General features: G+C 33.9%; 2 protein-coding genes across 2 annotated transcripts; one reads left to right on the forward strand and one right to left on the reverse strand.

The window, feature by feature from the left end:
* Positions 1 to 6,177: 6,177 nt before the first annotated feature.
* Positions 6,178 to 11,724, forward strand: LOC145601618 (uncharacterized). Its single transcript, XM_081657670.1, has 7 exons — positions 6,178 to 6,425; positions 7,434 to 7,721; positions 7,895 to 7,950; positions 8,054 to 8,132; positions 8,217 to 8,355; positions 10,542 to 10,655; positions 11,174 to 11,724. The coding sequence occupies exons 2-7, from the start codon at positions 7,549 to 7,551 to the stop codon at positions 11,363 to 11,365; spliced, it is 753 nt and encodes a 250-aa protein (XP_081513796.1). The 5' UTR covers positions 6,178 to 6,425; positions 7,434 to 7,548; the 3' UTR covers positions 11,366 to 11,724.
* Positions 11,725 to 12,630: 906 nt separating this feature from the next.
* LOC145602160 (phytanoyl-CoA dioxygenase-like) lies at positions 12,631 to 18,597 on the reverse strand. The gene is made up of 9 exons (XM_081658327.1): positions 18,416 to 18,597; positions 18,207 to 18,328; positions 18,039 to 18,099; positions 16,067 to 16,135; positions 15,762 to 15,880; positions 14,601 to 14,748; positions 14,373 to 14,517; positions 14,203 to 14,289; positions 12,631 to 12,926 (listed from the first exon to the last, which is right to left on the reverse strand). Exons 1-9 carry the CDS (start codon positions 18,468 to 18,470, stop codon positions 12,884 to 12,886), a joined length of 849 nt encoding a protein of 282 aa, XP_081514453.1. The 5' UTR covers positions 18,471 to 18,597; the 3' UTR covers positions 12,631 to 12,883.
* Positions 18,598 to 27,844: the final 9,247 nt, after the last annotated feature.

Genomic DNA, 27,844 nt, shown 5'->3' on the forward strand with positions numbered 1-27,844 from the left:
GAAGCTAAGGGTAATAATTAAACATGTGATGGTTAATTATTCAACCAAGAGTTACAAGAGTTGTAATCAGTAAAGAGTTTACTCACCTTGAAAATGTAATGGTTGATGGCAGGGCCTCAATCCGGTCAATTATTGCACGAATAAAGGATCTTGGAATCACTTAATTCAAGTTGGGATCACTTAAATTGAATAGAGTGTTTTAAAGTTACCAATTTAATTTGCTTTTAGTACTTTAAATTTAATTAAACATAATTGAATTTTGCGTTTACTTATAAGTAACATGTCGTTCTAATTTTATTATTATATATAATCTCCTCGATTGAAAATAAAGTTGAGAAACGTTCTCAAAAAGTTTAAAAGATAATCCATAAACCTATATTCCAATTTTGCTAAGGTGATTCTAAAAGGCAAGTTTTAGAAATTCATGTCACGTGTCTAAGGTTGGTTTTATTCAAAATGTTTGAGTAAAATACCAACACATCTTCATTTTGAAAAGTATTTCAAGGGATATAATGAGATGAGAGGTACAAACCCTCCAAAAGACAAGTATAAAAATCCAATAAAATCTCTTATCCTCAATATGATTGAATATAAGAAAGTGATTGGAAATATCTATGATAAAAAGTTGATCAAATGACAGTATTCTTCATCTACTTTATATAGAGTTTAATACTTGATTAAACTCAAATATAAATAATGATAGAATAGACTTAGCAAAATCATGAAAAATGCTTAAAGTAGTTGAGCAAGGTATCATTTTGAACCTAAGAGAAATATTCTAAGTGGCTCAAAGGGAAAGGTTTAGGAATATATGAGGATTGCATTAAGAAATTATAGGCCAAGAATTGCAAACAAGTTGCTACTTCTCAAACCTAGAACTACTTACATGCTAAAAGTTGTTATGAACAACAAATGTTTCCAATTAAATGGACCAATTCCAATTGATTAGAAACTACCTCATATAGTTGGAAGGTAAAAGAATGGAAATGTTCCAATTTAAGAAGTATATTATAGAAATTGATTTAGCATATTGCTACTTCTTGGACATATAATGTCTTGTTTAGATCACTCATTGTACAATATGGTTGAACTAAAGGAAGAAGATAGCTAAAAGAGAAATAAATCTAAAAGTTTAGAAGCAAATGTTGCTACTTCACAAGTAGAATCTGCAAGTCTGGAAGCAAAAGTTGCAACTTTACAAGTAGAACCTACATTTCACCTTACCTTGTTAATGGTTAGAATTAAATAAATGTTATTCATTCTTGCCATTATCAAAACACTATTCAATGTTAGTAATGACTAAACATCGAAGATTCAAAACGTAGAATAAATGTTATTCTATGCTTCATTGAATCATAATGTGTTTTTGAATAGCTAAATAGGTTTAAAGTTCTATATGATAGAAATAGTTAAACCATTTCTATATATATAAATTGTCTATAAAATGTCAATTAATTCGAATGAAAATGAATATTGCATGCGGAAGATCCAAAGGGATGGACTTTCAATATCATTGGATTATGAATCCATTGATGTATGTAATTATCATTCTAATTTGAAATTATGACTAAGTCACCATTTAGAGAAATGATGATGTGAACTCGAGGTCGAATACATATTGATGTAAGAAAACCAAAGGTTCAAAGGCTAGAGACATACAATTAAACTTCATTTGTGATACGATCACTATTTATGCTTAGTTGAAGCATGGAAGTGAAAATTTTGAAAAGTTCAAAATGTTCAGTATGAAGTTCAGTATCAACTTGACAAGAAAATGATTACATTACAATATGATTGTAATTGTGAAAATTTAAGTCGAGAAATGAACTTGGTAACACATTCAAAGTATTGCGATATGATTGTAATAATGACAATTTAAGCCAAGACCTTGATAAACATCCAAGAGTTGTGAAAATGTTTTACAACAAACTCCGAAAGTAAACCTTGTGAAGTGTTTATGAAGGAAGCTATCAATCTATATGAGATATATTTTGATAATGGATGTAAAATACCTATCTTCCAACCATTGTTCAAAGGATATACTTTTAAGATGAGCTACAAAACTAAACAAAAACTACATAGGTCAAATCAAAATGTAGCAAAGGCTTCATATGTGATATGGATAAGAAAAGTTCTTATAAAGTCTTTCTACAAAGTAAGGAATAAAAGTTGTATTAAAAAGTTTAATGCACACTCGATTCCTATATACAGCAAGGGGTACTACTACACAAACCATACTTAGCACAAAATGTTTGTTGCTCAAGTAGGTGCCCTTATGGAAATTGTTCCAAAAGGTCAAGTGGGAGTATAAGAATCTTGAAAAGTTCGAGAGCCTTGAAAGAGTTCAAGAAAAGTGATTTCGAAAATCTCGAAGAAATTTGAGAAGTTATCGAATAACAGCAACAATATGAGCATGATTCACCTCATGTTACAAATGACAACCCGTGGTCTCATTAAGTGTCATGGGATTAATAACCATGTGTCGAAGGTAGTACATTCTAAGTGCACATCCTCAATTGTCGTTTCTCATTGAAAGCTAAACAAAGTTGTTGTATGAGTTTCAATTGTTGCATAAGAACCCACAATGATGACTAGCATATGTAAAACTTAGCCAAAGAAATATGATTTCATATTGACTAAGAGTTATAAAATATTTATTTTGGAACATTATGATTATGCAAGTAATAAAGATGATTTGACAAGTTATGACTCCAAGTGGTTTAAAACCCTGAAATCTGAAATAGATTCTAAGTTTGTAAGCAAGCGTATGACACTTGAATAATTTGCCTAAGTTGGGTGAAACCCAATATAAGCAAAGTAGACAAGAAAGAAAAATGTTTTCTAACTAAAGCAAAGACTTGTTAAAGGATTCAGCCAATTCATAGTATGACTATGATTACGATGAAACCTTTACATTAGTCATGTTGCAAAGATCTATTAAAGATACTTTAGTGATTTCTACCTTATAAGATTTGGTAGATGGATTTCAAAACACTTTCTTGAAATTGTTCATGAAATAAGATTTGTATATGATACAATCAAAAGTTTGGAGATCCAATAATCCTAGGGATGCATAAAATATCCATAATGGATTGATGTAAGCATCAGGGAATTAATGTTCTTAATTTTGTGAGATTAATCAAATCGTTTGGTGTTCTTATAAAATGAAGAAAAGGTCTTGTGTATACAAGATGTTTAGTGGGAGCTATGAAGTCTTCTTGGTCTAGTATAAAGAGCAATTATTCATTGCTTGAAGAGTTAAGTGGTGGGTAATGCATTTTGTATGAAAATCTTGAAGAAGAAGATGAGTACATTTGGGATTAAAGATCTTTATAGATAGGTCTCGAAGGATGTTTGAGTTTTGGTTAAGAAGCTTATATTGATAAGATTCTTATAAGGTTCAACATTATATTGAAAAGAGTTTCAATCCCATGTGACATGGCACGTTGCTTAATGATTCAATACCTTGAGAAAGGTTGATGAAATTAAGACTTTGAGTGATGATCCTTATGCAATTTGCAAAGGATGCATCATGCATGTCATGGACTATACTCGTCCTTTTTATTCACGTGTTTGAAGAACAAGTGATGATAGATTTCAATCGAAATCCAATGTGATGTTGGAATACAAATTAGAAACCTAAGTTCATTCCTTGCGAAAGGGCGAAGGAAAATTCTTAGTGTGTGGAGATGAAAATGATTATAAGATTTAGAAATTGCAAAGTTCATGTTTATGAGAATGTCTCATGAACTCTACTTTCTAAACCCCTTCCATGACCAAGGTATGAGAGTCATACTAAGGTTTTTTGGATTGAAGCAAGTTATGTAATTTTAGTTGTGTATGTTTTGAGAAAGCATATTACAAAAGTAAATACATTAGCTTGCAGAATTATGTTTATCAATTGAAACAAAGTTTCAATCTTATTTAATCGTGGTTTCAAGATTAAATAAAATGTCCAAAATAATTATGAATTGATGGGCTCACTAGGTTGATGACCTTTTGAATGAAACCCCACAGGTGAACTAAATTCATACATTATTTAAGTTCCTAGTTCGGAATCATTAAACTGGACATAAATGATTTCCAATAATGGACTAGCATGTTAAGATTGATTGGATAGCGCAGTTTCATGGGCTATAGGAGTGTAGTGATGCTCGGTCAATCACATGGATATGCATGAATGATGCATGATCGAACTATAGACCTACTTTGAAGTTCAAGTATAGAGCTTCCGGATATATTAGTGGATTCCTTTGACATGAGTGGAACATTGATCTCATTCAATGGATGTTATAACTGTGGTGCATTCAAACGTCTGCCAGTACTGGAGATTATAAAGGATGTTTCCCGGTTATTTCAGAAGTTGAGTGGGAGCTTTGGTTGCCATAAGATTGGATTGAGTCTACCTATTTAATTAGGAATGTGTCTTGGCCCCTTGAAGAGGGAGAATTCAGAAAATGCATGGCCGTGCTCAAATGGATTACATAGTAATCATTTGTTTTGTAATTCTAACTCAGATTTCAAGAAAAGATTTGTAGATTAATATGATCACGACATAAGATGCAATCATATTATCAAATCGACACACATTGACTTAAGGAATTTGAATATTGCGCAGTTGTCTCAGACAAGTGGGAGATTGAAGGAGTTATGTCTTCGATAAGTGCAATTACTAGATATATCAAGGATCACTATTATGGAGATAATAAGTTCGTTCTTTTGGGGCGTCATCCTCTGTTGCTAGACTATGAGAGATGATCTTTGGGCTAGTAAAATAGTCCAAAGCCCTTTAGAATGGATCCTATATTGATCACATACAAGGGTATTGGGTTAAGCAAGTAAGAGGCCCATTAATGGGCCTCATAAGCAATTGACTAATCATGAATTGGATTGGGCTAGCATAGTTAGATTGGAATTAGGTTTTGGGCTTTTGACATGGGCTTTTATTTAGAGATGAGATCTATAAATAAGATCCATGCCTAGGGTTTGCAGCGAGCAGTCATAATTCACACACAGTAAATTTTGACATCAAGGCAACCAATCCCAAAACCCTAATCCTCTCTCCAACTCACGGCCCTCATCCTCCCCTCACGTCCGTACGGCCGGCCACCCTAGGTGGCACGTGTGGTGGTTCGTGGTGGTTCTTGGTTAGTATGTCGCTCTTCTCCGTAGAAGGTCAATTGAAGGTTTCAATTGCAACTAACTAGCATTAGTGGAGGTCTTAATCTGTGCCCGTGGACCAAGTAGAGGAATCACGCTTGAGGTTCTTTATCTCCCCTTGTTCTTGCTCGATCGCACGTGGAATCACGCTTCAAAGGTACAATTATGTGTTCTTTATGTGTTATGCAATGATCCTTGATTTAGGTGCTTTATGAATATGATTCATGTTATTTCCGCTGCGTAGTACCTATAAACTCCTACAGTACATACTAGGTTAAATCCCGTACGATGCACAGTTGTTAAATATTTTTGACAATTTTATTATAAATTTTTTGATATAATGACTTGAGTATTAAAAATTACTCCCTCCGTCCCAAATTACTCGCAACGTTTTGACTTTTTGCACTATTCACACATCTCACTTTGACCATCTTTTTAGCTATTATATAAAAGTCAATGTAATCATGTAAGATATTGTTGACTCTATTTTAATGTATAATTTCTTAATATAAACTTTTTAAACCTTTTATAAATATATAATAAAAGATATAGACGGTCAAAGATATGCATCGACAAGCGTGTCCAGTCAAAATGTTGCAAGTAAATTGGGACAGAGGGAGTATAGAGTATATTAAAAATAAAAGCATGTAAGAGAAAATATTTAAAATACATGTAATAATTATAAACTTATCATGGATAGTTTAATCTTTTAGAAAAAGATTTATATTTTATATAAAACAAATTATGTCATAATTTAGATATAATTTATTTTTTCCTTACATAACAATAATTTTTTTAGAAGGTACTTTTGGCGGGAAATTATTTAATAATATATTGATAAGTGTGTCTTTAAATTTGCTTTTATAGTATTTAATTGATAGGGCTACTCCGTAATCCAAACCCGAATTTGAACCCGAATCCAAACCCGACCGAAGGTAAGAAAACGTTAGCCAACGAGTAGCATCAATATACGGCACGGCATTGGTGGAATTACTCGCACAATCACAACAATAGGAGAGAAGAAATAATAATGTTGGTTTAGACAACGAAGAGGAATATGCTGGAGACTCCTCTTCCGAAGATTCTCACTCCCACGCGCATCTCCTTTCCTGTGATCCGCATCTATTTTACAATTTAACCACCATTTTTTTCCATTTTTTATTTTTAATCATCATAACTTTATTTTTAATTTAATCAACTTTACTTCTTCATTCTAGCTTCTTCCCAACTTTCTGGGGTTCTGGATTTTACCCTTCTTTACTCAGGTATAATTTCTCTTTCTTGATTCTGTTGGATTAATTAGCATTGCATGTTAAAGTACAATTGATTTTGAACATGGGTTATCTTATTCGCTTCTTACTAATCTTTAATTTGTTCTGGGTACTTGAATTATTGTGGGTTCTTCCTATTCTATGATTTGATTACTTGATAATTATGTGAATTTTTGTTATGATTGATAAATTATAACAAAAAGGGTATTTTTAGATGATGTAGTAGTAGTAAATTAGTGATTTAGTTTATGATTACAGTTAGCTATGATTAATCACTTCTTTGATGACAATTATTCAAGCTTGGTTCCAAAATGAGAAAGCAAATGAACGAATGTATCTTATGTAGATGGAAATTATTGTTATTTAAAGGTGTCTTATATATCCCAAAAGTTATCAATCTGAAAAAGATTGACTGTTAGCTTGAATTTTGTAATCAAGGTAGTTTAAAATGGGATTTTCGTCTATATTACAGTTTGAAGGTTTTAGATTGGGTTCTAATCAGTATAATTAAATTAATTTTGAGCTGTCTGATTTACCCTGGATTACTAAAATCTACTATATTTCCTTAGCAATTAAATTTTCACCTCGCCCCACTGATTAGACAAAGTAGGAATATGATTCGAATGCAGCCTGAAAGTATTGTTGATAGAATATTTTCAATAGTTTTTTGTGAAGTGTGAAATTCGAATATAGTATTGACAACTAGGAGACACAAATTAAAGCTCAATGCAAACCACGTTTTATGTTAACAACATTATAGATTTATCACCTTCTAAGGTGAAAGTTGCACGCTATTAAGTATAATAGTTATTGGTATCTCTTTGACTCTTATGGTTGTCGAAGGCATATGTTTCAGCTATTTTTGAAAGTGAATTGCTGTGGAAAAACATGTCTTACAATTCCATCATGATCAAACACTTGTCATATACTTTATATTCTTCTTGCATGTTAACTTCTTTTAAATGATGGACTCGTGATGTTTCCTCAATGTGTTATTAACAGAAAATCCAGTTTGAAGCTCTGCCTCGCGGCTGACAACGTAAGTTTCCTGCAGCAACAATTCTTTTGACTGCTACCTGCAAGTTATTGTGGGTAGGCAGTACATATTTATAATTAAATGGAGATGGTTCCCCAAAGTGCATTGAATTCAAGTAGAGCATTAGAGGGTGTGCATGGAGTGCAGGTGGTGCCACATGCTCCATTTGTTGTTGAAGAGGTTACTCAACTCGGGGACCAAAGGCAAATTTGTAAAGATTCAAATACAAAAATTAGTCGACATGTATTAATGCAGTAAGTGAGAAAATTTTTTTTTTTTGTTATATTTTCAGTAAATTATCATATTTGCTTCGCCTATGGATTTCATCTGAATGATAGCATCTTGGGAAGCTTGACCAGTTGGTCATAAATTTGTGAACAACTTGAACCAATGTTAATAACCTAATTGCTTGTTTGGACATCATCAGACGCGTGCAGGAGCAAATAGCCATCCGTTTAAGACCTGTCCATTGCTGCCATACCGGTATTTTGGAATTCTGATCATTGCATTTATTTGTTAGATAAGATTGCAATGTATATTGTTAAAGGCTGCTGGGGATATTCATGGCTATCCTATTTACATGTAGGTGATCAAAATATTGCTGAAACAGTAGCTAATGTTGTAACATCCCTTCCATTTATTGCTCTCGGAGCCAATGCACCTAGGTAATTCCTTTCTCTTCTTTCCACGGCATCTTTTGTCTGAAACCATGTGGCTGTGCCTTATCCTGCTTGTATACTATGGTGCAGGAAAAGTTTCAATTCCAAGCTCTATGCTAATTCTCTGATTGGAGTTGGAGTTGCCTCTAGCATGTATCATTGTTCCAGGGGCAGGATTAGGAAATTCTTGAGATGGGTTGATTATACCATGATAGCAACTACAACTGTGGTAAGATTGATGTGAATTATCTGTTGATTCCAATTACCTGCACTTGGCTTTACTTTACTAAGAGGCCAGATACTATTAGTGTGAACATAAGATGGTGGTCTTAGAATGAGATATGTGGGTATATAAAAAAATGCTCCTTTACGTAAAATACATTGTATTAGATTCCATGTTGCCATTATTTTGGGATTGGGGGAGTACTGCTTGTTGATAACCAAATGGATTAGTGAGCATCAGAAATACTGGATTAAGCATCAGCAAGCAGAATTCTGATGTCTACATAAAGCAATTTTGTCTGGTAGAAATTGAATACTAATCTACCTCTTTTTCCTATGCTAACCAGAACCATGTCCAAATGGGGTATTTGAGTTTCACTTCCCAAGTACTTCTCTATGTCTCATCGTGCTTAAGATATAGAAAATTTAAATTCTGCTAATGCATGTTAATTTACTGCTAAGGAGGTTGCGGTAAAAAAAATTTAAGTTGAAAAATCATCCACATACCTTTTGGCCGAAGTAAGCAATCATGAGAGTTATATTATTTACCATGTACTTCCTTAATATCTTTTTAGTTGACATGTTTTCACTTTTGGTACAATTCATATACAAGTATTTTACTTTGACTTCTTTTTGTGATTTAATGTTAAAGGAAAAACATAGTCATGTGGGTTCTTGTTAGATATATATCAAATTATTATAATTTTTGTGTATACGTAATTGAAAGTATTTACATTTAAAGTATGCGTATGAAAAGGTGCCTAAAGGTGATGTGTTAACCATAATGAAACAGAGGAAGTAATATACTAAAAACAAGTACTTAAAAAGTTACACAATTGTTTCATTTCCTCTTTAGTAGAAATTAGAAGAGTATAAACATTCCAAAATTTTAGCTTGTGGCTAGATCAATGTCAGGCATGATGAAGCTCGATCATTGAGTAACATATTGTAATGAACTGGATAAAATAAGATAAGATAAGGATAAAATAAAGGAAAGTTTGTTAGAAACAACCTTTTAAAGTGTTCACTTTATTTAAAACAATCTTTTAAATATTTTTTTACAAATTCAGACCAAATTATAATTTTTTTTTATCAAAGACAACCTAATGCAAGTTTTCGGCGTTGACTCTATTTTTTCCGATGTTGACCATGAGTGTATGAGGCATATGACCTCATATAATGCTAATTACACCCCTTTCCCTCCAATTCACTCGTACTAAATCCCCTCCTCTCTCAAAGTAATTTGTCACTTTGAAGGGTTTTAATAGGAGTTAATTGGAGGGGAAAGGGGTATAATTAGCAATATATGAGGTCACGTGCCTCACACACTCGTGGTCAACATCGGAAAAATAGAGTCAACGCCGAAAACTAGCATTAGGTTGTCTTTGGTAAAAAAAATTTATAATGTGGTCTGAAGTTGCAAAAAAAAATTTAAAAGGTTGTTTTTAATAAAATAAAAACTTTAAAAGGTTGTTTTTGACAAATTTTCCTAAAATAAAATTAACATTTGCAATAAAAGCTCGAAATTACATAATATTAAAGGATAGCTTTCGAGGGGTTTGATTATCACACATCTACAATCTAAAGCAAATTGGAAACTCACAATATTTTTCCTGCTCTCTCTATCTAATCTCATCTCTATATATAGACCCACTGATTCCCTTTTTTTCCCCCTCCTTTCTAGCTGATTTTTTTAATTTCTATCTCAAGCTAACCCATAACAGAATAATTACATCATTTTCTAATGTAACCCTTCTGTATACTCAATTTCTGACACATATAAACCTAGAGAGTGGAAGAGTTTGCAGTTAACAATTTGACTTTTTATTGTTCATGCTAAGTTGGTAGCCTTCTTGTTTGGGTTAATAATGTCCAGTCTATGAAGTTTTTTGGGATGATTTGCTAGGCCAGGATCTTTAAATCATCTTAGCCAATGATGGATGATAGAACAGGGTCAGAGGGTTATCACTCTTGACTAGAGTGATATCCCTGTTTAAATTTTTGCTTTAGGCCAAAGGGTTATCACTCTTGTCAAGCTAGATTTCCTTATAACAGCCAAGAAGAGTTATTACCCACCATTTGACAAACATGTTGGCAATCATCAGCTATAAATATGATTTCTAGTTGTGCAACAGTGTGATTGTTGTAGTATTCTTGTTGTCCATATTCCTAATGGTTGGAGAATTCTTGCAGTGTCTTTCGAGAGCACTTAGGAGTGAACATCCTAAACTTCTGATGGCTGCTTCTGCTGTGTGTCTACCATTCCAACCACTTATGGTTTCACTTGTTCATACTGGTTTGATGGAGGTAGTTTCCCGCTTTGAAAACTCTGCTAGATGTGTTTGGATGAACTTGGATTCCTGTGCTTTATTGACTTATAAAATCATATTAGGCTAATTCTGAAGAAAAAAAAAAATTTAGTTGTTTCATAATAGAAAGGGACTCATATCTTTCAAGTTAAGACTTTTGACCATGAATTATTCTCATATTTCACATAATATTGCTTGATTATCAATATGTTCGAGAAATCAATAATCATAATATATTTGCACATGGATTTTTTATGTTATGGAATGGTAGGGTCAATAGGTCACCTCTGTTTTTTGAAAAGTTCTGAGCAAGAGCCAGGTAGTAAACAATCTTGACTTTCCTACTATTCTATATCTTTGATTTCTTAATGCCTTAATGCAAAAATTTGTGTTCTATCAAGGGTAGCTACCTTTTTACATCTTAATTGTTATGTTTACCAGATTTTCTTTTCTTTTCTTTTCTTTTTTTTCTACCTTTGTTGCTGGTGTACTGAAGTTCAGCTTCACTGTTTCCAGGTGGCATTTGCCCAAAGGGCAATCAAAGATCCAGAATTAAAAATGGCACACAATGTCCACAAGGCATGTTCATTGTTGGGTGGTGTGTTATTTGTTGCTGATGATGTTTTCCCAGAAACTCCGTACCTTCATGCGGCTTGGCATCTTGCTGCAGCTGTTGGAGTTGGCACCTGCAATAGGCTTCTTGAGTAACATGGGCTTTGGCTAATCTATTGATAAATTATAGAGGGTAAAAAGATAACTAGGACTATTGTAAAAAATTATTGAACTATCCTGAGCAATTCGAGCATCTGAAGTGATTAAGGCTGTTATGTATCGCAGCGAATTAGGGGGAGCATGTGTATATATTTAAGAATGTAGACTATAGTATTTATCAGAAAGGGGAGTATTTTTTGGTCCGAGAGGGTGGAACGAAGGGTTGATGAAGGCGGAAAGAAAATGTAGTGAAATGAGTATGTAACGGCAACTATTGTTGCCTTAGGGACTCAAGTCTTGCATTCTTTGGAACATGTAAACTTTTATGTTTGTTATGGTATTAATTTTTTTTTTTCTTTGAAAGAAGTCTAGCACCGCATTTTATTAATCGTTGGACAAATTGTCCATAAGAACTTAAGGAGAAGTTACAGAGGCGCAATAATTCTCCCAAACTTGTTTGACACCAAACGGTATTACACTACACTAGCAAGGTGATGGGCGACAAAATTACCATCCCTTTTAACATGAGACCAATGCACGAAAATGTTTGTTATGGTATTCGTCTATTCGAGACCAATCAATTCTATTTTTTAATGCATAAGATTAAAACTTGTCATATTAAAACTTCCATTATGAAATTGATACAAGGGACACTAGATACATTCTGTCTGAGCAAGCGTCTGTCTGCTGCTCGGCTAAATTGATAGCACTAGAATTTTGTGTTATGACTGCTATCATCCACAATTTCACATTGCATAAGCACAGAAATTATGGAATAATGCAAGTTATGTACCACTATTCAGTATACTTGCCTTTTCCTTCGAAATACTTTTAGTTGTTGACATACATTTGGCAGTGTTTTTTACTCCCTCCGTCTTAGGATCTCAACTTGACCATTTTTTTTTAATATCATATAAAAATAAATGTTAATAAATAAGTTGTTGTTGGATCTATCTTAATGTGTATATCATTAGAATATCAAGTATTATTTTATATCATATAAAAAAAATAATAAAAAAAAAGGTTATATTTGAGAAAAAAAGTTAAATGTGTCAATTATGCTGCGACACGGAGTAGTACATTATTTCTTCATTTAATCTCTATGGTATTGACTAAAGTGAATACTAATACTTTGGACACTAACATTAGAGAAACATCCTATGTCGAGCTACAAAATACTAGATTTAAAGTAAATCTTCTTGTCAAACTTTTTAGGCACTTTTCAAAAAAAAAATTTAAGGCACTTGTTAATTGCTCCTATATCCAACACTTCAATATCTATTTTAGAATTTTTTATGAATTGTTTGAACGATGACTTTACAACAATGAGGAATAAAAATGTATACAGCAAGACGTCAATTATTTGCCACTGCAATGTCGATGTACATATTCTAACATACAAATTTTTTAAAAAGTTTATTTATAATCAAAATGATGGTGCAACTCAAACTATGAAAATAAAAAACTTGCAAATGCGCCAAACAGTTGATAAAACAGGCCAGTGGATGTGCTAGATCAGGAAACATATATGGGTTCTGGCTCCTGCTTTCTTCTGATCCTGCAAGAACGGGATAGGATAGACTACAATTAGAATCGATATATGGAAACTCAAACTGGACTTTAAAGTTCCTGAACCTGTTAGATGGCCATCACCAACAGCATAGTTATACAAAATAATAACATTACAGATCATTCACATACTGCAACTGACTATCAGGAACATCAAATTTGTTCTTATCAATCATTGGTTTCTAATTGTCAGATAAATAAAAAAATTGAAATAATCATTGCCCCCTCGCCCACCTAAAATGGAAAGCATTCTCTATCTTTCCCAAACTAGCGCCTAAGGGGGGAGAGGGGGGAACTTGCAGCACCAGGGAAAGAAGACACAAATTCTGACTGTTTTGAATAGCAAAGATAGAAAATCCTGCAAGCATTCTCTATATTGACGTTATGTTTGGCTTCGTATGGAAATGGAGAAAGAGGAAGTGAGGGACACATTTTCCCTTGTTTCGATATGACTTGGATAAGGAAAAGAAGAGAATTGAAGGATTAAATTTACTTCCCTCTTTGATAAACTAAAGCCTTTTCAGTGTAGGAAAGATTTGGAAAGAATAGGCAAGCTCACTTCTTTCCTCTCCTGACCTCCCTTTCTTTCCACTCTCCTTCCCTTCTCTCCCCTCCATTTCCTTCCAAACAAGCTAGCAATATAGTGTCAGCAAATATGTTGCAATACGTAAGCAATTTAAGCATTAATAGTGTATTTGGATAGCAATAAAAGTCAAAAACTATCAGGAATTTGACCTTTTGGCCAGAAAAATGAAACAAGGTGTATTTAAAAGATATTGTTTTATGATTTACCATTTAAGAAGGAAAATAAAATTAAAAGGGTGTATTGTGTATAGTAGGTATTACTTCCTCTGTTTTTTTTTTTTTTTTTTTTTAAGTTGCAACACACCTTTTTTGGCACGTTATGTGAGAAAGTGATCAGAAAAGGTAATGGGATGTATAAGGCTAAAAAATTTAAAGTGTAGCTTAACACTTTGTTTTTATTGGTGCTAAGGTTTTTATTAACAATTTATCTGTTTACCTAGTCTAATAGCTTTGAAGTGTGTGTCAAAGTGGTGTGTTGTAAGTATATAGAAATGAAGGAAGTACTGAACAAATTTCCTTTCCTTTTATATTCTCCAAGGGTAAATTAGAACCTCTTCAAACACATTAGGCATCATCGATCAAACAGTGTAAAAATGTGAGAAAACATTGGCATAGATAATAATAAAATACAAAAAAAAAAAAAAAAAAAATTACAATGCAGAAAATATCCAGACACTCACCAATTATCTCCAGCCCACTTGCAACCATCAGTGTCCACCACATGCAAACTATAAGCATGCCTTGAACTCGGTGACTGGTTCTCAAAACTACAGCGAGCATATCCAAAAATAAGAAAAACACATTGTATACTTTCGGTGTGTTTAAATAGAAGTCATGAGAGTTGACCAACCTCTGATGAATAAGATCACCATGAATGACAACCAAGGAACCAGCTTTAACTTCAATTGGAACAAAATCATTCTGGTCGTATGATGGAGATGGGCGGTCAAAATGTACCCCTTCGTCATCTCTAATGAATCTTCTCACAAGGCCCTCTGGAAATTTAGTTTAAGAAATTAAAAAAAAAAAAGATCTGCATGGGATTTTAGACTACAGATTATATCAGAAGGTCATATACTTTTTTGAGAACCAGGGATTGCCCAAAGGCAGCCATTGATCACGGTGGCATCTTCTAGTGCAAGCCACAATCCTGTACACGTTGGTGGATCTGTATAAAGAAATGAATTATCTTGGTGTGGCACCACTTCTCCACCAATACCTGGTTGCTGAAAATGGAAATCTTACAATCAGCTAATACTTCACTATTAGATTTAGATGCCTAATTCTAGTTTTATCCCTTCTTGCATCAGTATACCCTATAATAGACAGAGAAGCAGACATTCGGTGGAAAACGAACCTACCCTTAACCAAGATTATTTTTCATTTAACCTCTCTTTGGACAGTCATATAAGCATCTTTTAGCATACATTTTTACAAGGACATTTATCTGAGTCAACTAACCAAGGATATGCAATTATCCAATTACATGATTGATTTTATTGTTATTGGTTATTATGCCTACTAAGAGCCTATTAAAGAAAGCCTTAGGTACGTAATGGTAGCTTCATATGCAGTATTTTCCAAATAATATGATTTGCATTAGATAAAGGAATGTCCATGTATCACCAAGAATCCATCTTTAAGTGAAATCTAACTCTAAAACTTCCCTAATGGAACATAGGATAAAGTATAGGTTCTTTTGAACTTCACAATTTGCTTTGATGACCTTTCAGGTCAGTTGTCCTTACTGGGGAGATGGCCAGAGATTAACATGCCTCACAAGAAGGCTCAAATTCTAGGGAGTAAGAGGCAACCTCTCTCCTCAAATATGCATGCATCTATGAAGAATCTGATATAACACAAAACTACTAATCTAAATCATCAATACAGGTCTTTGTATCAACTTGCAGGAATAATTTCCAAGAAATTGACTGTTCTGCCTGTTCTATTTCATGCCTTAGCCTCATTTGAGCTAGGAAGTGATCCTGATTCGCAGGGATGCTTGTAGTCCAACTAGCAAGATTATCATAAAAAAACAGCATTCCTTGCCACATTGGTCTAACAGATGTCAATAGCAACATTTGCTTAACTTTTGAATAAAACATCCACCAGTACGATTGAGTCAGTTTCTAATTGCAAATTTTTCCATTGTTGACTTTATGAGTTGGTATCCTTTATCAGTTTTTGCAAGAAAAGATTAGAAAGTGAGCATAACAACATGGGAAGAATGCAGCCATACCTTGAAAATGTACATAGACTGAACAACTGCCGGCCTTTTGTAACCTAAACTTGAGAGCAAGCTTGAGAAACTCTTTGATGAGGAAAACTCTTTGAAAACTGGATCCAGCTCATGTAGAGCTGCAGTGGCAATTTAAAAAGACTTACTCAAATGTCAAAATGTATTAAAACAAAATCTTTATACAAGGAAAATAAACTGCAACCTTTACAACCATCCTTATTAAATGAGGTGAGAGGCAGCTTTTTAGACCAAAAAGAAACAAGAAAAAAATCTTTACCAATAATTTTACCCATATAATAACATACCATGGCCAACTTTATTGATAGAAAGTTCTTTAGGCTGCTTTAGTTTGCCGTCCTCATCAAATGCTTTCTCTATATAAAACCAGAGCATCAAAATCAGCACATAGAAGTCAATAACCATTTTGAAAGCAATATGGAACATGTATATCTATAAAATTTAACTTATTGAGGAAAACAATATAAGACTTCATCTTATTCGTGAAAAGTGAAAACATACCTCTATCACCTAAATAGAATCTTCTACAATAACAGAATTCTAAGATATCCATCTCTGTTTTAAATAGGTATCAGGAAGTTCAATTTACCCTTACTTTCGGCTAAAATATGTCAGGAACCTTAAAAAAATAAAAAAAAATAAAAAAAATGAAATTTCCTTTTATTTCCCCTACGTTTTTATTTTCTTCTACCCCTTCACCCGCCTCCCTCGTCCCCCCAAAACTTCCTTTCTTTTGCAGGGAGGCGAATTTGTTATGGCAAGAATACTGATATGACAACCAATGTGGCACTGGTAGAACAACAACCTTTCTAGTTCTTTCAGAGAAACTATCACACCATCTAAACATTAGCAATGTGGACATGATACTTATAATCTCATGCAATTTCTAAGCATGATCAGAAAATGATCTTAACAAAGAATTGAAACAGTAAGCTTTTTGATCTTTGATGCAACCACCTTCAAGCAATCAAACTTCCTATCAAATAGATAAATGCAGATAGTGAAATCTGCATTCAGCAACTACCTACTCGAGCAAACATTGATCCAACAGATTCAATCAGCTATGAGCAAATATCCATTTAAAATAATCAAGGGACTGCATGACACTATTTCAGACCTCCATGTAATTATGTTATTCATACAAACAATAAAAAAAAGATGTTTAAAAGATATTCATTGCTAATGCCACCAAATGATTTTAACACCCATAATCCTATACTGTCTTGCTTGTTCATTTAGTGCACAAATAAAGCTTTAAACAAAGCACAGAAACTTTTGACAATTTTGAGTGAATCAGGAAGCCAACACCAGCAATTTAATAAGTCAGCCGATGCATGAAGGATCAAAGCCTTGCGCTGATTTTCTATCACAATACTGATTATACATAATATTTATATTATAAGTTTATAACCATGTACTTTACCAAATTCCATTTGTTAGTGGTATGTAACTTTCATTGCCACGGATAATTATGAATAAAAGTGGCATACTAATAGTTTAAATTGCATCTTCCACAAAAGGTGAGCAGCAAGTTTATCAACACTTTACGGAAGCAAAATTCTAATTATTAGACCTCTACATAGAGTACAGGCCTTGTTCATAAAGAACTTTGTTAAATATCTCAGTAAACAAGCTAGGAGAAGAACTTCAAGCTCAGTAAATAAGCCAAAAACCAACTACAAATGAGTGCCAAATTGAAGATTTATTGGCTCACTTAAAAAAGATTAAAAAAAAAATCACTTCTCGAGTAATGCAAGAGCCAAAAGAGATATCAAAAGTATAACTTAACCTATTCCATTGATAAATACAGAGAGATACATGCTGATCAATCATCTCTCATCCATGTAGGGAAAACCAAGTGAGTCTTCAACAATAGAGCGATATGATCTATCTAACAGATTAACCACACTAGGAATGAAAAGAATCGATTCAGGGGTATCATTATTATACTCCATAGAAATAAAATCGCGGGTTATTTAATGCAATTCTACCCTTCCCTTCTCAGATTACTGCCTTGAGTCGTAATTCAAGCTGTTTTAGCATCAAACTTTGATCAATTAACTAAGCCACAAAGCATATTTTCTATAAGTCTTCATCATCAAATAGTGTATGTATTCTAGTTCAACAAATCATATAAAAATTCAAATAAGTCTTGAATTAACAAAAAGTTCCAATTCAATTCATCAACATGAACAAACCTCCACAACAATTTGATCAACAACTCATAGAATATAAAATGAATGCAAGTAAACTCAATACCTTCAAAGAAAAACGAAATCTTCTCAGCGCTATCAAAAAAGTAATTATCTTTCGCATGACTCTGATCATCAAAACATACAATAACAATCAAATTAAGATATACAAAACCAAAAAAGAGTGAATTTGATTAAATAAGTCAAATTAAAAAGTGGGTTCAGCACAACAAACATGATCTTTAGTAGAGAAGATAACAGAAGAAGAGGAATCAAAATCATGAAGTAAATGCTCCATTCTAGTCCTCATTGACTTAATTTGATCTGGGTTTGCAAATGAATCCAATACCAAATATCCTGCAAAAAATTGAAATTGAAATTGAATTAAAGAAGAAGGTGATGAGAAAAGAGAAGAAGAGATGAAGAAGTGGTGAATTGGGTAACCTTGAGAATTGAAAAAATCAAGCTGAATTGGGTTTAAACTGCCGGGAATTGCCATCTTTCAACGATTAACTTCGGCAACTTTTGGTAGAAATCTGAATTCTTGCAATGTTACGTGCAGGAGAAAGATTGAAAGAGAAATTTCTATTTTATCACCGTTGTGAAGGTCACTGAGTTGATTCAATAGTTAGACGCTACACTCATAATCACCGTACACTCAATAATTTAACACGAGTACACGACCACCTCCAAAACTTAAATCTAATCTAATACTCGTATATAATAATAATCTAATTTAATATATATAACTAAAGTAGGCATTTTTGGACAGCAAATAAAGTAGGCATCTTTGGAGAGCATTCGGAGCGCCACATAAACAAAGGTATAGTTTTAACCAATTAAAAATTAGATTTCTATTTTATTTTAAAATTAAAAAATTCACTTGTCACCTAAATAAAAGTGACGACTAAGATTTAAGAATTTTGCCACGTAGGTAAAAACAACGAATAGTAATATATTAAGATTTAATTATTTAAAAAACTAAAAATAATCTTTTTTAAAAAAAAATCATCTTTAGATATATATCTAAGATAATCTTGATAGTGTTTATGATAAGAAATAAAATTATTCCTTTATACTCCGTAATAATTAAATTGAAATTTGTGATGGCTACCACTATAAATTGACGCATCCTACAACACCAATAAAATTTTATATCAATACAAACCCAAATCAAGCGAATTTTGTGTCAGTTTTAAGTCATCAATGACTATGTAATTCTTTAGTTTAAGTTTTTAAAATCCATGTATAAATGTATATTTGGAATTTACTGAATTTTATTTTCACATGTAGATCTAATTTAATAAGAGAATTAATTTCGAGCAAAAATGATTGAAAAATCAAAGTACGAAGAGGTATTATATATTTATAAATCGTTTACAATTATTAAATATTTTTATAAACCTTTATAGTTTTATTAATTAATTTTATAATTAAAACAAATTTTTTGTGATTTAGAAAGCTTAATCAAGTCATCAAATTAACTTAATTTTTATTTTTAATTACAGGGTGATTACTGATTACGTTCATGCCTCAGTTAAAGCCAACTTTGTACAATTTTGTCCAAAATTAATTGAAAGAAAAGTTTACTTCATTAGATACTTTTCAATTGTTACAATTAAGAAGCAATATCACACGCATTGTCAGTGACAACAAAATAATGATTTCCAAAATATTATTGTTGGGGAAATTGGGGACGATAAAAAAATTCCAATACATAGATTTGATTTTGTACAACTACAATTTTTAGATCAATTTCACAACAATTTTTCACTTCCTGGTAAATATATTGATTTATTTTATAAGACTATAAAGATTTATTTCATATAAATTTTATTATTGCTAACATGTTTTATGTATTCATTTTGATTAGATAGAATAGATATGGGTGTGAACGAAGTTGGTGATTTTGGGGAAAATAAATAGTATACATGTTTTTATTAATTTTTTTTTTTTTTTAAAACAACGAGTAATGATTTAGGATTTAAATTATTTTTTAAAAAAACCTTTTCACATTAAAGATTTAATCCTAATATTTAACCAATAAAATATTATATTTACAATTTTTTTATTTTTAAAGGTATCATATTTACAATTTATTCATATTTTTTAATTTAATTGTCATATAATTAACAACCACAAATATAATACAAAAGAACAATAAATATAGTCGCAATATAAATTACATTAAAAAATAATACTTTTCTAATAGGCAATAACACTTTAATTAAATTATTATGAATTTTTTGTCTGAAATTATTAAATACTAAAATAAATCAAATAATTACTAACAACATAACTTAGAATCTATGCGAAAATATATTTTCTTGAGATTTATATACAAAAAAACCGTGCATCGCACGGGCTTTCATCTAGTATAATATATACTAGGTTAGATCCCATGCCATGCACGGTGACCTATAGTTATAAACTAAATTAGCCCCGTGCGATGCACGACATAAAAAATTTCTTTGAAATAAATATATTTTATATATATACCTCATATGAGAACAAAAAAAATAGAAACATAATCATTAATTGCAATGGTATTTAGATCTAAATAATTTTGAAGATAGTAAAATTTTAACCAAACTATACAATAAAGAGTACTCTTAAATCGGGAGTAATTATATTTGAAAGCCTGATAGTTTTTTATAAATCCATAATAATGTAAAAAAATTAAATAGAAAATAACATAATATAATAATTGTCTTTAAAAAAAATTACTCTAAATATATAATCTAATAATTTAAGGCAAAATGTAAGAAGGTTTCAAAAAATAAGTAAAAATAAAAACAAGAATATGATGTAAGCAATTGATTTAGGAGGGAATTTTATTTATCACAACTTGACATTTGTACAGTTTAAATAAGGGATGAAGTCAGCGGTTATATATATATATATATATATATATATATATATATATATATATATATATATATATATAGAAACTAGGAATCAATCTCAGCCTTTAATCACGCTACATCCGGCGGTTCACATCTCACCCACATTCATTAATGGCATTTTTGTAATTTCGCGAATTTTTAAACATTTTTCCAGTTTTTTAACTTTTAAGTCAATTTCATTTACTTTATGACTGATTTCATTTACTTTTACTAACTTTTCATTTACTTTTTAGAAATATATCTGGAAATCACTTTAAAAAGTTAAAATTTACAAAAAGGCCATTAATGACACGGGAAGCATGTTGATCTAAGGAGCTAGATTAATTCCCAGTTCTAATAATTATAGCCTTGGTTCTCATTATGACTTGGTCATATGAAGGGGAGTTTTTCTCGAGGTTTTAGAGAGCCACGTAGGATTTAATTTTCTTAGCGCGCCATGTAAGATTATAAATTTTAGTTGTATCCAATTAAATAAGAGATTATTAATTTCTTTTAGAATTAATTAATTCAAATGTCACGCAAGCAAAATTGGCGAAAAATATTTTTAAGTTTAAATTAATTAAATATCAAATATTTTTTTTATATATATTAGGAATTTTATCTAAATATGTAACAAATTTTAGCACATCAATACAAAAAAAAAATACTTTAAAAAATTCAAACAAACCGTACATTGCACTGGCTTCATCTAGTATAAATCGATGATTGACAATTTATGCCCACTTGAGGTTTTTTTTAAAAAATATATATATTATAGACTCGTATATTCAGTCACAAGTTTACAATAAGATTTTGTAGATGCAAAATAAAGTTATTTGATGATTTCAATAAAGACGACAAAAAAGTATTATGGAAATGAAAAGAGATAAATTACATGATTTTGCATTAAGAGGGAGTGGAAATTAGACATAGAACATTTTATTTTACTACGTATTTGGTCTTTGAGGTTCAATTTTTCGATCCATAATATTTTAAGGTAAGGAGAAATCCCTTGCAAGTAAGGTGGAAATTAGAGACCCCACTTGCTTGGGGTGAGAATCAAACCCCTCTCACAGGGGTGGAAGGAGGAACACTAACCACTATGTCAAACTTGATTCTCCTAATTTTTTACTTAAAAAGTTTTTTTGTGTTAGAGAGCCACAAGGGTGAGTGATGAGAATCGATCCCATGATCACCTGGAGTCAGGGCTCTAATCACTTGAGTTATCCCTAACTCTCTTTTGCTTAAAGATGTTATCAAGCTGAACATGACCCAACTAATTTGTTATTTAGACTAATCATAGTCTTTAAGAAAAAAAAAAGAAGGGGAAAATTCACAACCTCTCACAACAATTTATCTTATTTAAAAAAAAAAATGACTCTAGCTTGCTGCAGTTTATTGATAGTCGTTATATTTGATTAGGGTTTTGTAAGGGTATCCAAATAATCAAATGTATATCGGTTGCTGACATTTAGTAGCCTTCTAAACATATGATTTGATCGATTTTAGGTTTTCATGAAGTGGTGGATAAGCAGATAAGGTGTTGGATGAAGTGTTAGATGGATCAACAGTGGAGAAAAACAAAGAGAAAATGGACCTCATTGATATTGATAATCTAAAAGAAATGTCACAATTATAGAACATATGTCTATAAGAATGCTACCCAACCGTTAGATATTCCTATATTCCATGATAGCGATGCAATTTCACACTTCTCTTAACCATTCACCATTACATCTTGGTAAAAGATCATGAACAGAAAGAATATAGGTGGCTACGTGAATATGTTGAGTGGAAAGATTTGTTGCCCCAAGTTGAGTTTCCTAATTTTTTGAAGCACGAATCTTTGATAATCAAATAAAGTATCAGAATAGGGATGTTTGACTATCACAACAAATAAAGGTGCCCATGATGGTTTGTCTTTTTTTTTTTTTTTTTTTTGAAAAGAAGGACGCAAGTATTAATTAAGGTTTACAGTACAAGATGTTCCAGCTGGGACATCACCAGCAACACTTAAAGTTTGGTTATCACTACAGAAAGAAAGGTCTTTTACAAAAGCCTCATTACAAATCATAGGCAGCTGGTTCAAAAGGCAGACTTCATTCATGGTCTGCAGGTTACATCTTGCATCCTTCGCCAAAATATCAGCTACGACATTAGTTTCTCTTGGCTCATAGCGCATATCCAGATGGAGGTCCGTTTGCAGGGCCCTGCAATTTGTTATCAGAGAAGGAGCATTTAGGAGACAATCATTAGATAATATTTCATCAATAACTCTCTTTGCATCTGAACAAATGATAGAGTTATTCCATCCTTTGTCACGAACTAAATTCATGGAAAGTTCCACAGCTTTTAGTTCAGCTTCGTGACTGGAAGAAAGGAAACCTTTCCAGACAAGACCAACTACCCAGTGCCCAGTATTATTTCTGCACACCAAGGCACACCCTGCTAATTTTCTGGATTCTAAGAAGGATGCATCACAATTAATTTTAATGAAGTTTGGAGGGGGAGGAAACCAGTGAGAGGTTATGGGCTTTAGACTTTCAGGGCTCGTTTTTGTGAAGAAGAGCTCCGAAGCAGCCCAAATACACTGGTGGACTGAAGTGGAAAGAGGGATGTTTTTATTTGAGAAGTACCAGGCATTGCGTTTGAGCCAAAGCTGCCAAATTGCCGAACAAAAAACCACGTTCCAAGGGATATTCCACTTGGTCATAGTCCTCATACTCAGATTAGAGCTAAGCCAGCTCTCCCAATTGTCACTATAAGGAATAGCAGCAGGGCAGTAAATTTGATTCCAAAATTCTTTTGCTCTAGAGCAGTGAATAAAAAGGTGGATGTTAGATTCATCTTCTGAAGGGCAGAATTTACAGGATGGAGAGATATGGTTTATTCTGAAGTGCAAATTTTTCATGTTTGGGATACGATCCCAAGCTAATAGCCATAAGAAAAATTTCATTTTTGGGTGAGCATGAACATCCCAAATTACATCCCAATTAAAACTCGATTTTTCTTCATTAAAAAACAGCAGGGAGGATTTTGCAATTTTGGAATCAAACTTGCCCTTGAAAGACCAGCTGGAGAAGTGTCGATCAGGGTTATTGGAGATGGAAGTAGACTGAATCAGATCAAAGAGATGCTCGGAGATTTCAAAGGACAGCAAGGACTCGAGATTATGTTTGGGAATTGCAATGATTTGAGCAACAGTAAGGTCATAAGCACTCTGGTGGATAGGACCTTTTAGAAAATCTCTTAGAGACAAGTTAACTAGCCATCTATCTTCCCATATTTTGAAAGACATCCCATTTCCCACTTCCCACACTAGGCTTTTTTGAAAATGAGGCCAGGCTTTACCTACTCCTTTCCAAATGAAAGAGCCCTTGTTAAAGGGAGTGGGGTAAGATTTATCAATGTAGATTTCTCTGATCAATTGGGCAGCCCAACCCTTGCTGTTATACACTGACCAGCAAAGCTTTAGGAGACACAAAAGGTTCAGGTTTTCATGCTTGACAAATCCCAACCCTCCCTGCTCCTTACTCCTACACACTTTTTCCCAAGAAACCCAAGTTATTTTTCTGGAATTAGCAGAGCTTCCCCAAAGGAAATTGGAACAAACGGAGTCAAGCTTGAGGCAAATATATTTGGGTAAAGACAAAGCTTGCATAAAGTACCTTGGAATTGATTGTAAGGTAGATTGGATAAGAATAGACCTCCCTGCCTTAGTAAGAGTTTTGCTCTTCCACATGGCAAGCTTCGATCCAACTTTATCAACTAAGATCTGAAGGTTTCTTTTGCTTGGCTTTTTCAAAGAGAGAGGAAATCCAAGATATTTACCAAGATCTGAAGTGGCTGTGATGTTGAGCTCTTGCTCAAACTCATCAATCATGGATTGGGGTGTGTTTTTGGAGAAGAAGATGGAGCTTTTTTCATCATTCATTTTTTGTCCTGACATGTTGAAAAAATCAGAGAGGGTTTTAGTGAGGGAATGGAGAGTATTCTTGTTGGTTTGACCAAAGAGTAGAACGTCATCCGCGAAGAGTAAATGGGATATGGCAGATTTTCCTCCTCTAAAGCGAAATGGATTCCAATTTTTTAATCACACTCTCTATGAATCATTCTAGAAAGGTATTCCATGCAAATTATGAATAGATAAGGGGATAAAGGATCCCCTTGACGCAAGCCTCTAGAGGGAGTGAAAGAGGTAGATAGGTGGCCATTGATGAGAATAGAAGAGGATACGGAGGAGACACAACTCATGATTAGGTCCACGATATCAAGTGAAAAGTTAAAAAAGAGCAGGCAATGACGGATGAAAGGCCATTCGAGTCTATCGTATGCCTTTTCTAGATCAATTTTTAACGCAAATGTTCCCTTCCTACTCTTCCTTTTCTTATTCATGGAATGAATTATTTCCGAAGCAATAATGAAATTTATTACTGCCCGGGAGGAAGCTATTTTGGTTAGGGGAAATAATCGAGCTTAGGTGGGGCCTAATTCGATTCACCAAAATTTTTGACACAAATTTGTAACAGGAATTAACAAGGCTAATAGGTCGGAAGCTAGCAATTTTTGTTGGGTTTTGAATTTTTGGGATGAGGCAAATCACTGTTTTATTCAAGACTGGGGGAATATGCTTAGAGGTGAAGATGTTTGAGATGAGATTGAAACAATCAGCCTTAATCACTTCCCAGAACTTTTGGAAAAATAAAGCGTGGAATCCATCCTCTCCTGGGGCCTTTAAAGGTCCCACTGAGAAAACGGCTTCCCGGAGCTCTAGTAAGGAGGGAACAGCAGCACACCGGATAATCTCCGAAGAAATAGGCAGGGGAGGCAAGGTTAAAGGCTCTGAGTTAAACAGGGAAGCGAAATGGGCTACAATATGGTCATGAATTTCTTTGGGCTCGATGAGCCATTGGCCCGCTTCATTTTTTAAAGAGACAATTTTATTTTTCTTTTTACGGATTGTAGAAGCAAGGTGAAAGAAATGAGTGTTTCTATCACCATTAATAATCCAATCCGTTCGGGCTCTAGCGGGCCAATACATTTCTTCTTGATCAAGAAGTAGATTTAGCACCTCGTTTAGAGATCTTTCCAAATCAAATAAGAAACCATTGGATGGATTTGATTCAAAAGCTCGTTGGGCCCCTTCAATTCTAGCATTGATTTTGTTAATTTTTTTCTGGACCGAACCAACATTTGAAGAGGCCCAACTAGAGAGAGATTTGGCAAGATCACATAACTTTGAGGGCAAAACTGATCGGATCTCAACCCACTGTTTCGAAGCAAACGGTACAAATTCCGGGTCAGAAAACCACATTGGCTCGAAGCGAAATGGTTTTTTGCCCGAAATTTGTACACGTTTCTCGAGATGAAGCAACAGCGGGTTGTGATCCAATGACATCCGAGGCAAGTTTTGGGCCACCACATCTTGAAAGGATTGAATCCACGATGGGCTAGCCCAAAACCTGTCCAATCTTTCGAAAATTGGGGAGTTTTTCCTTTTATTAAACCAAATGTACTTATGACCAGAAAATCCTAAGTCCACCAAGTTACAACTATTCATGGTGTCCTTGTAGGTTTGCATTTGATTTAAAGGGTGAGGGTTACCCCCCCCCCCCATTTTTCGTGAGCAAAACAAATCTCATTGAAACCCCCACAAACTAACCAAGGCAAAGAAATATTTGGCGCTAAATTTTTAAGTTCGTCCCATAACTCTAGTCTTTCCTTAAAACACGTGCTAGCATATATAGAAGAAAGAAAGAAAGAGGGTTTATTGTTCACCTGCACAACCGAGTGGATGTATCGGCGATCTTTGGAAACAGTAGTAATAGAGTTAATACCGCTATTCCAGAGGATCAGGATACCCCCGGACAACCCTACCGGCTCCACCACTTCGAAAGAATTAAACGGCAGATTCTCAATTATTTCCTCCACCCCAGCTTTCTTCACTTTAGTTTCTGTAAGGATCACTATTTCAGGATCGTGGTCCTTCAAAAGCTGCCGGAAATTCCTCTTAAATCCCCGGCGAGCGATGCCCCTAGCGTTCCATAAGAGAATTGACATCCCCGGCTTCATGATTGGGAATTTTGTCATCTCCCTCTTCGTTTCGTAGGCCGCATCGTTGTCGAGAGTGACATAGTGACCCGAATAATGGCTGAATTTCTCCAAGGTGTTCTTCTTGACCCTTATCCCCGACATTTCTAGAGTCGAATTTTTCTTCCGATCCCATCCGCAATGCAGCTGCAGTTGAGTCGCCTCTCGAGTGAGGTGAAGCCACTTCACGTTGTTTGTTCCGGCGACGGATTGCACCACAAGCCATTCGTCTGTAATCGACAGGGCTTTTCGCTCTTTTGGAAGAACGGGCTCCGGATCGGCCAACAGTTGAAGCTCCCACGGCATGACCATGCCGGAGTAGACCTTCTGCAGATTCTTTATCCACCATCTCAGAACAATTCCAAGAGGTTCTCACATTAGGGTCACATCCGCTAAGGAAGGCAAGTGCGCCGGTACCAGCACCCTCGGATCCACGGGATCCCCTGTTTTCAGATTGGTCAGCATCGGCGCTATGTTCGCCGGCTCCAGCAACATCTGTCTCACCACTCCCGGTGTGAGGGAATGCCATGAGCCGAGGATGCCCTACACCACGAATGATTGAAGGTTGATTAAGTTCTCCGCCTCCTTGAATTGCGGTTTGGTTGAGGTGATGATGTTCCGTTCCGGTGATATAATCACCTTGACCGGGCTGGAAGGAGGGCGGCGATTCCGAATGGCCAGGATCAGGGACATGGTTTTTTCCTTTCTTTAGTTTCTGTTTTCCATTTTTTTGAGAAACTTTTTTGACAGGGGAGGAAAAGGGTGAGGAGGAGATTAATGTGGAAATGATGGTTTTTGAAGGGTTTGAGGCTTGCAAAACGCCAGATATCGGGAAGGAAAATTGGGGTAAGGTGATCTGACATTGGAGTAGACTTATCGAGCTCAGGCGGCTAGTTTC

The sequence above is a fragment of the Chenopodium album genome, chromosome 21 (genome assembly GCF_948465745.1).
Source record: "Chenopodium album chromosome 21, dcCheAlbu1.1, whole genome shotgun sequence".
Classification (NCBI taxonomy): Eukaryota; Viridiplantae; Streptophyta; class Magnoliopsida; order Caryophyllales; family Amaranthaceae; genus Chenopodium; species Chenopodium album.

What these genes read in the sequence shown, in the direction of transcription:
- LOC145601618 (XM_081657670.1), top strand. Translation starts at nt 7,549, where the DNA reads ATGGAGATGGTTCCCCAAAGTGCATTGAATTCAAGTAGAGCATTAGAG. An exon ending in TGATAGCAACTACAACTGTG is followed by an intron (nt 8,356 to 10,541) that starts GTAAGATTGATG and finishes GAATTCTTGCAG; the next exon opens with TGTCTTTCGAGAGCACTTAG. An exon ending in TTCATACTGGTTTGATGGAG is followed by an intron (nt 10,656 to 11,173) that starts GTAGTTTCCCGC and finishes CACTGTTTCCAG; the next exon opens with GTGGCATTTGCCCAAAGGGC.
- LOC145602160 (XM_081658327.1), bottom strand. Translation starts at nt 18,470, where the DNA reads ATGGCAATTCCCGGCAGTTTAAACCCAATTCAGCTTGATTTTTTCAAT. An exon ending in TATCAATAAAGTTGGCCATG is followed by an intron (nt 15,881 to 16,066) that starts GTATGTTATTAT and finishes TTGCCACTGCAG; the next exon opens with CTCTACATGAGCTGGATCCA. An exon ending in GGTGATCTTATTCATCAGAG is followed by an intron (nt 14,290 to 14,372) that starts GTTGGTCAACTC and finishes TGCTCGCTGTAG; the next exon opens with TTTTGAGAACCAGTCACCGA.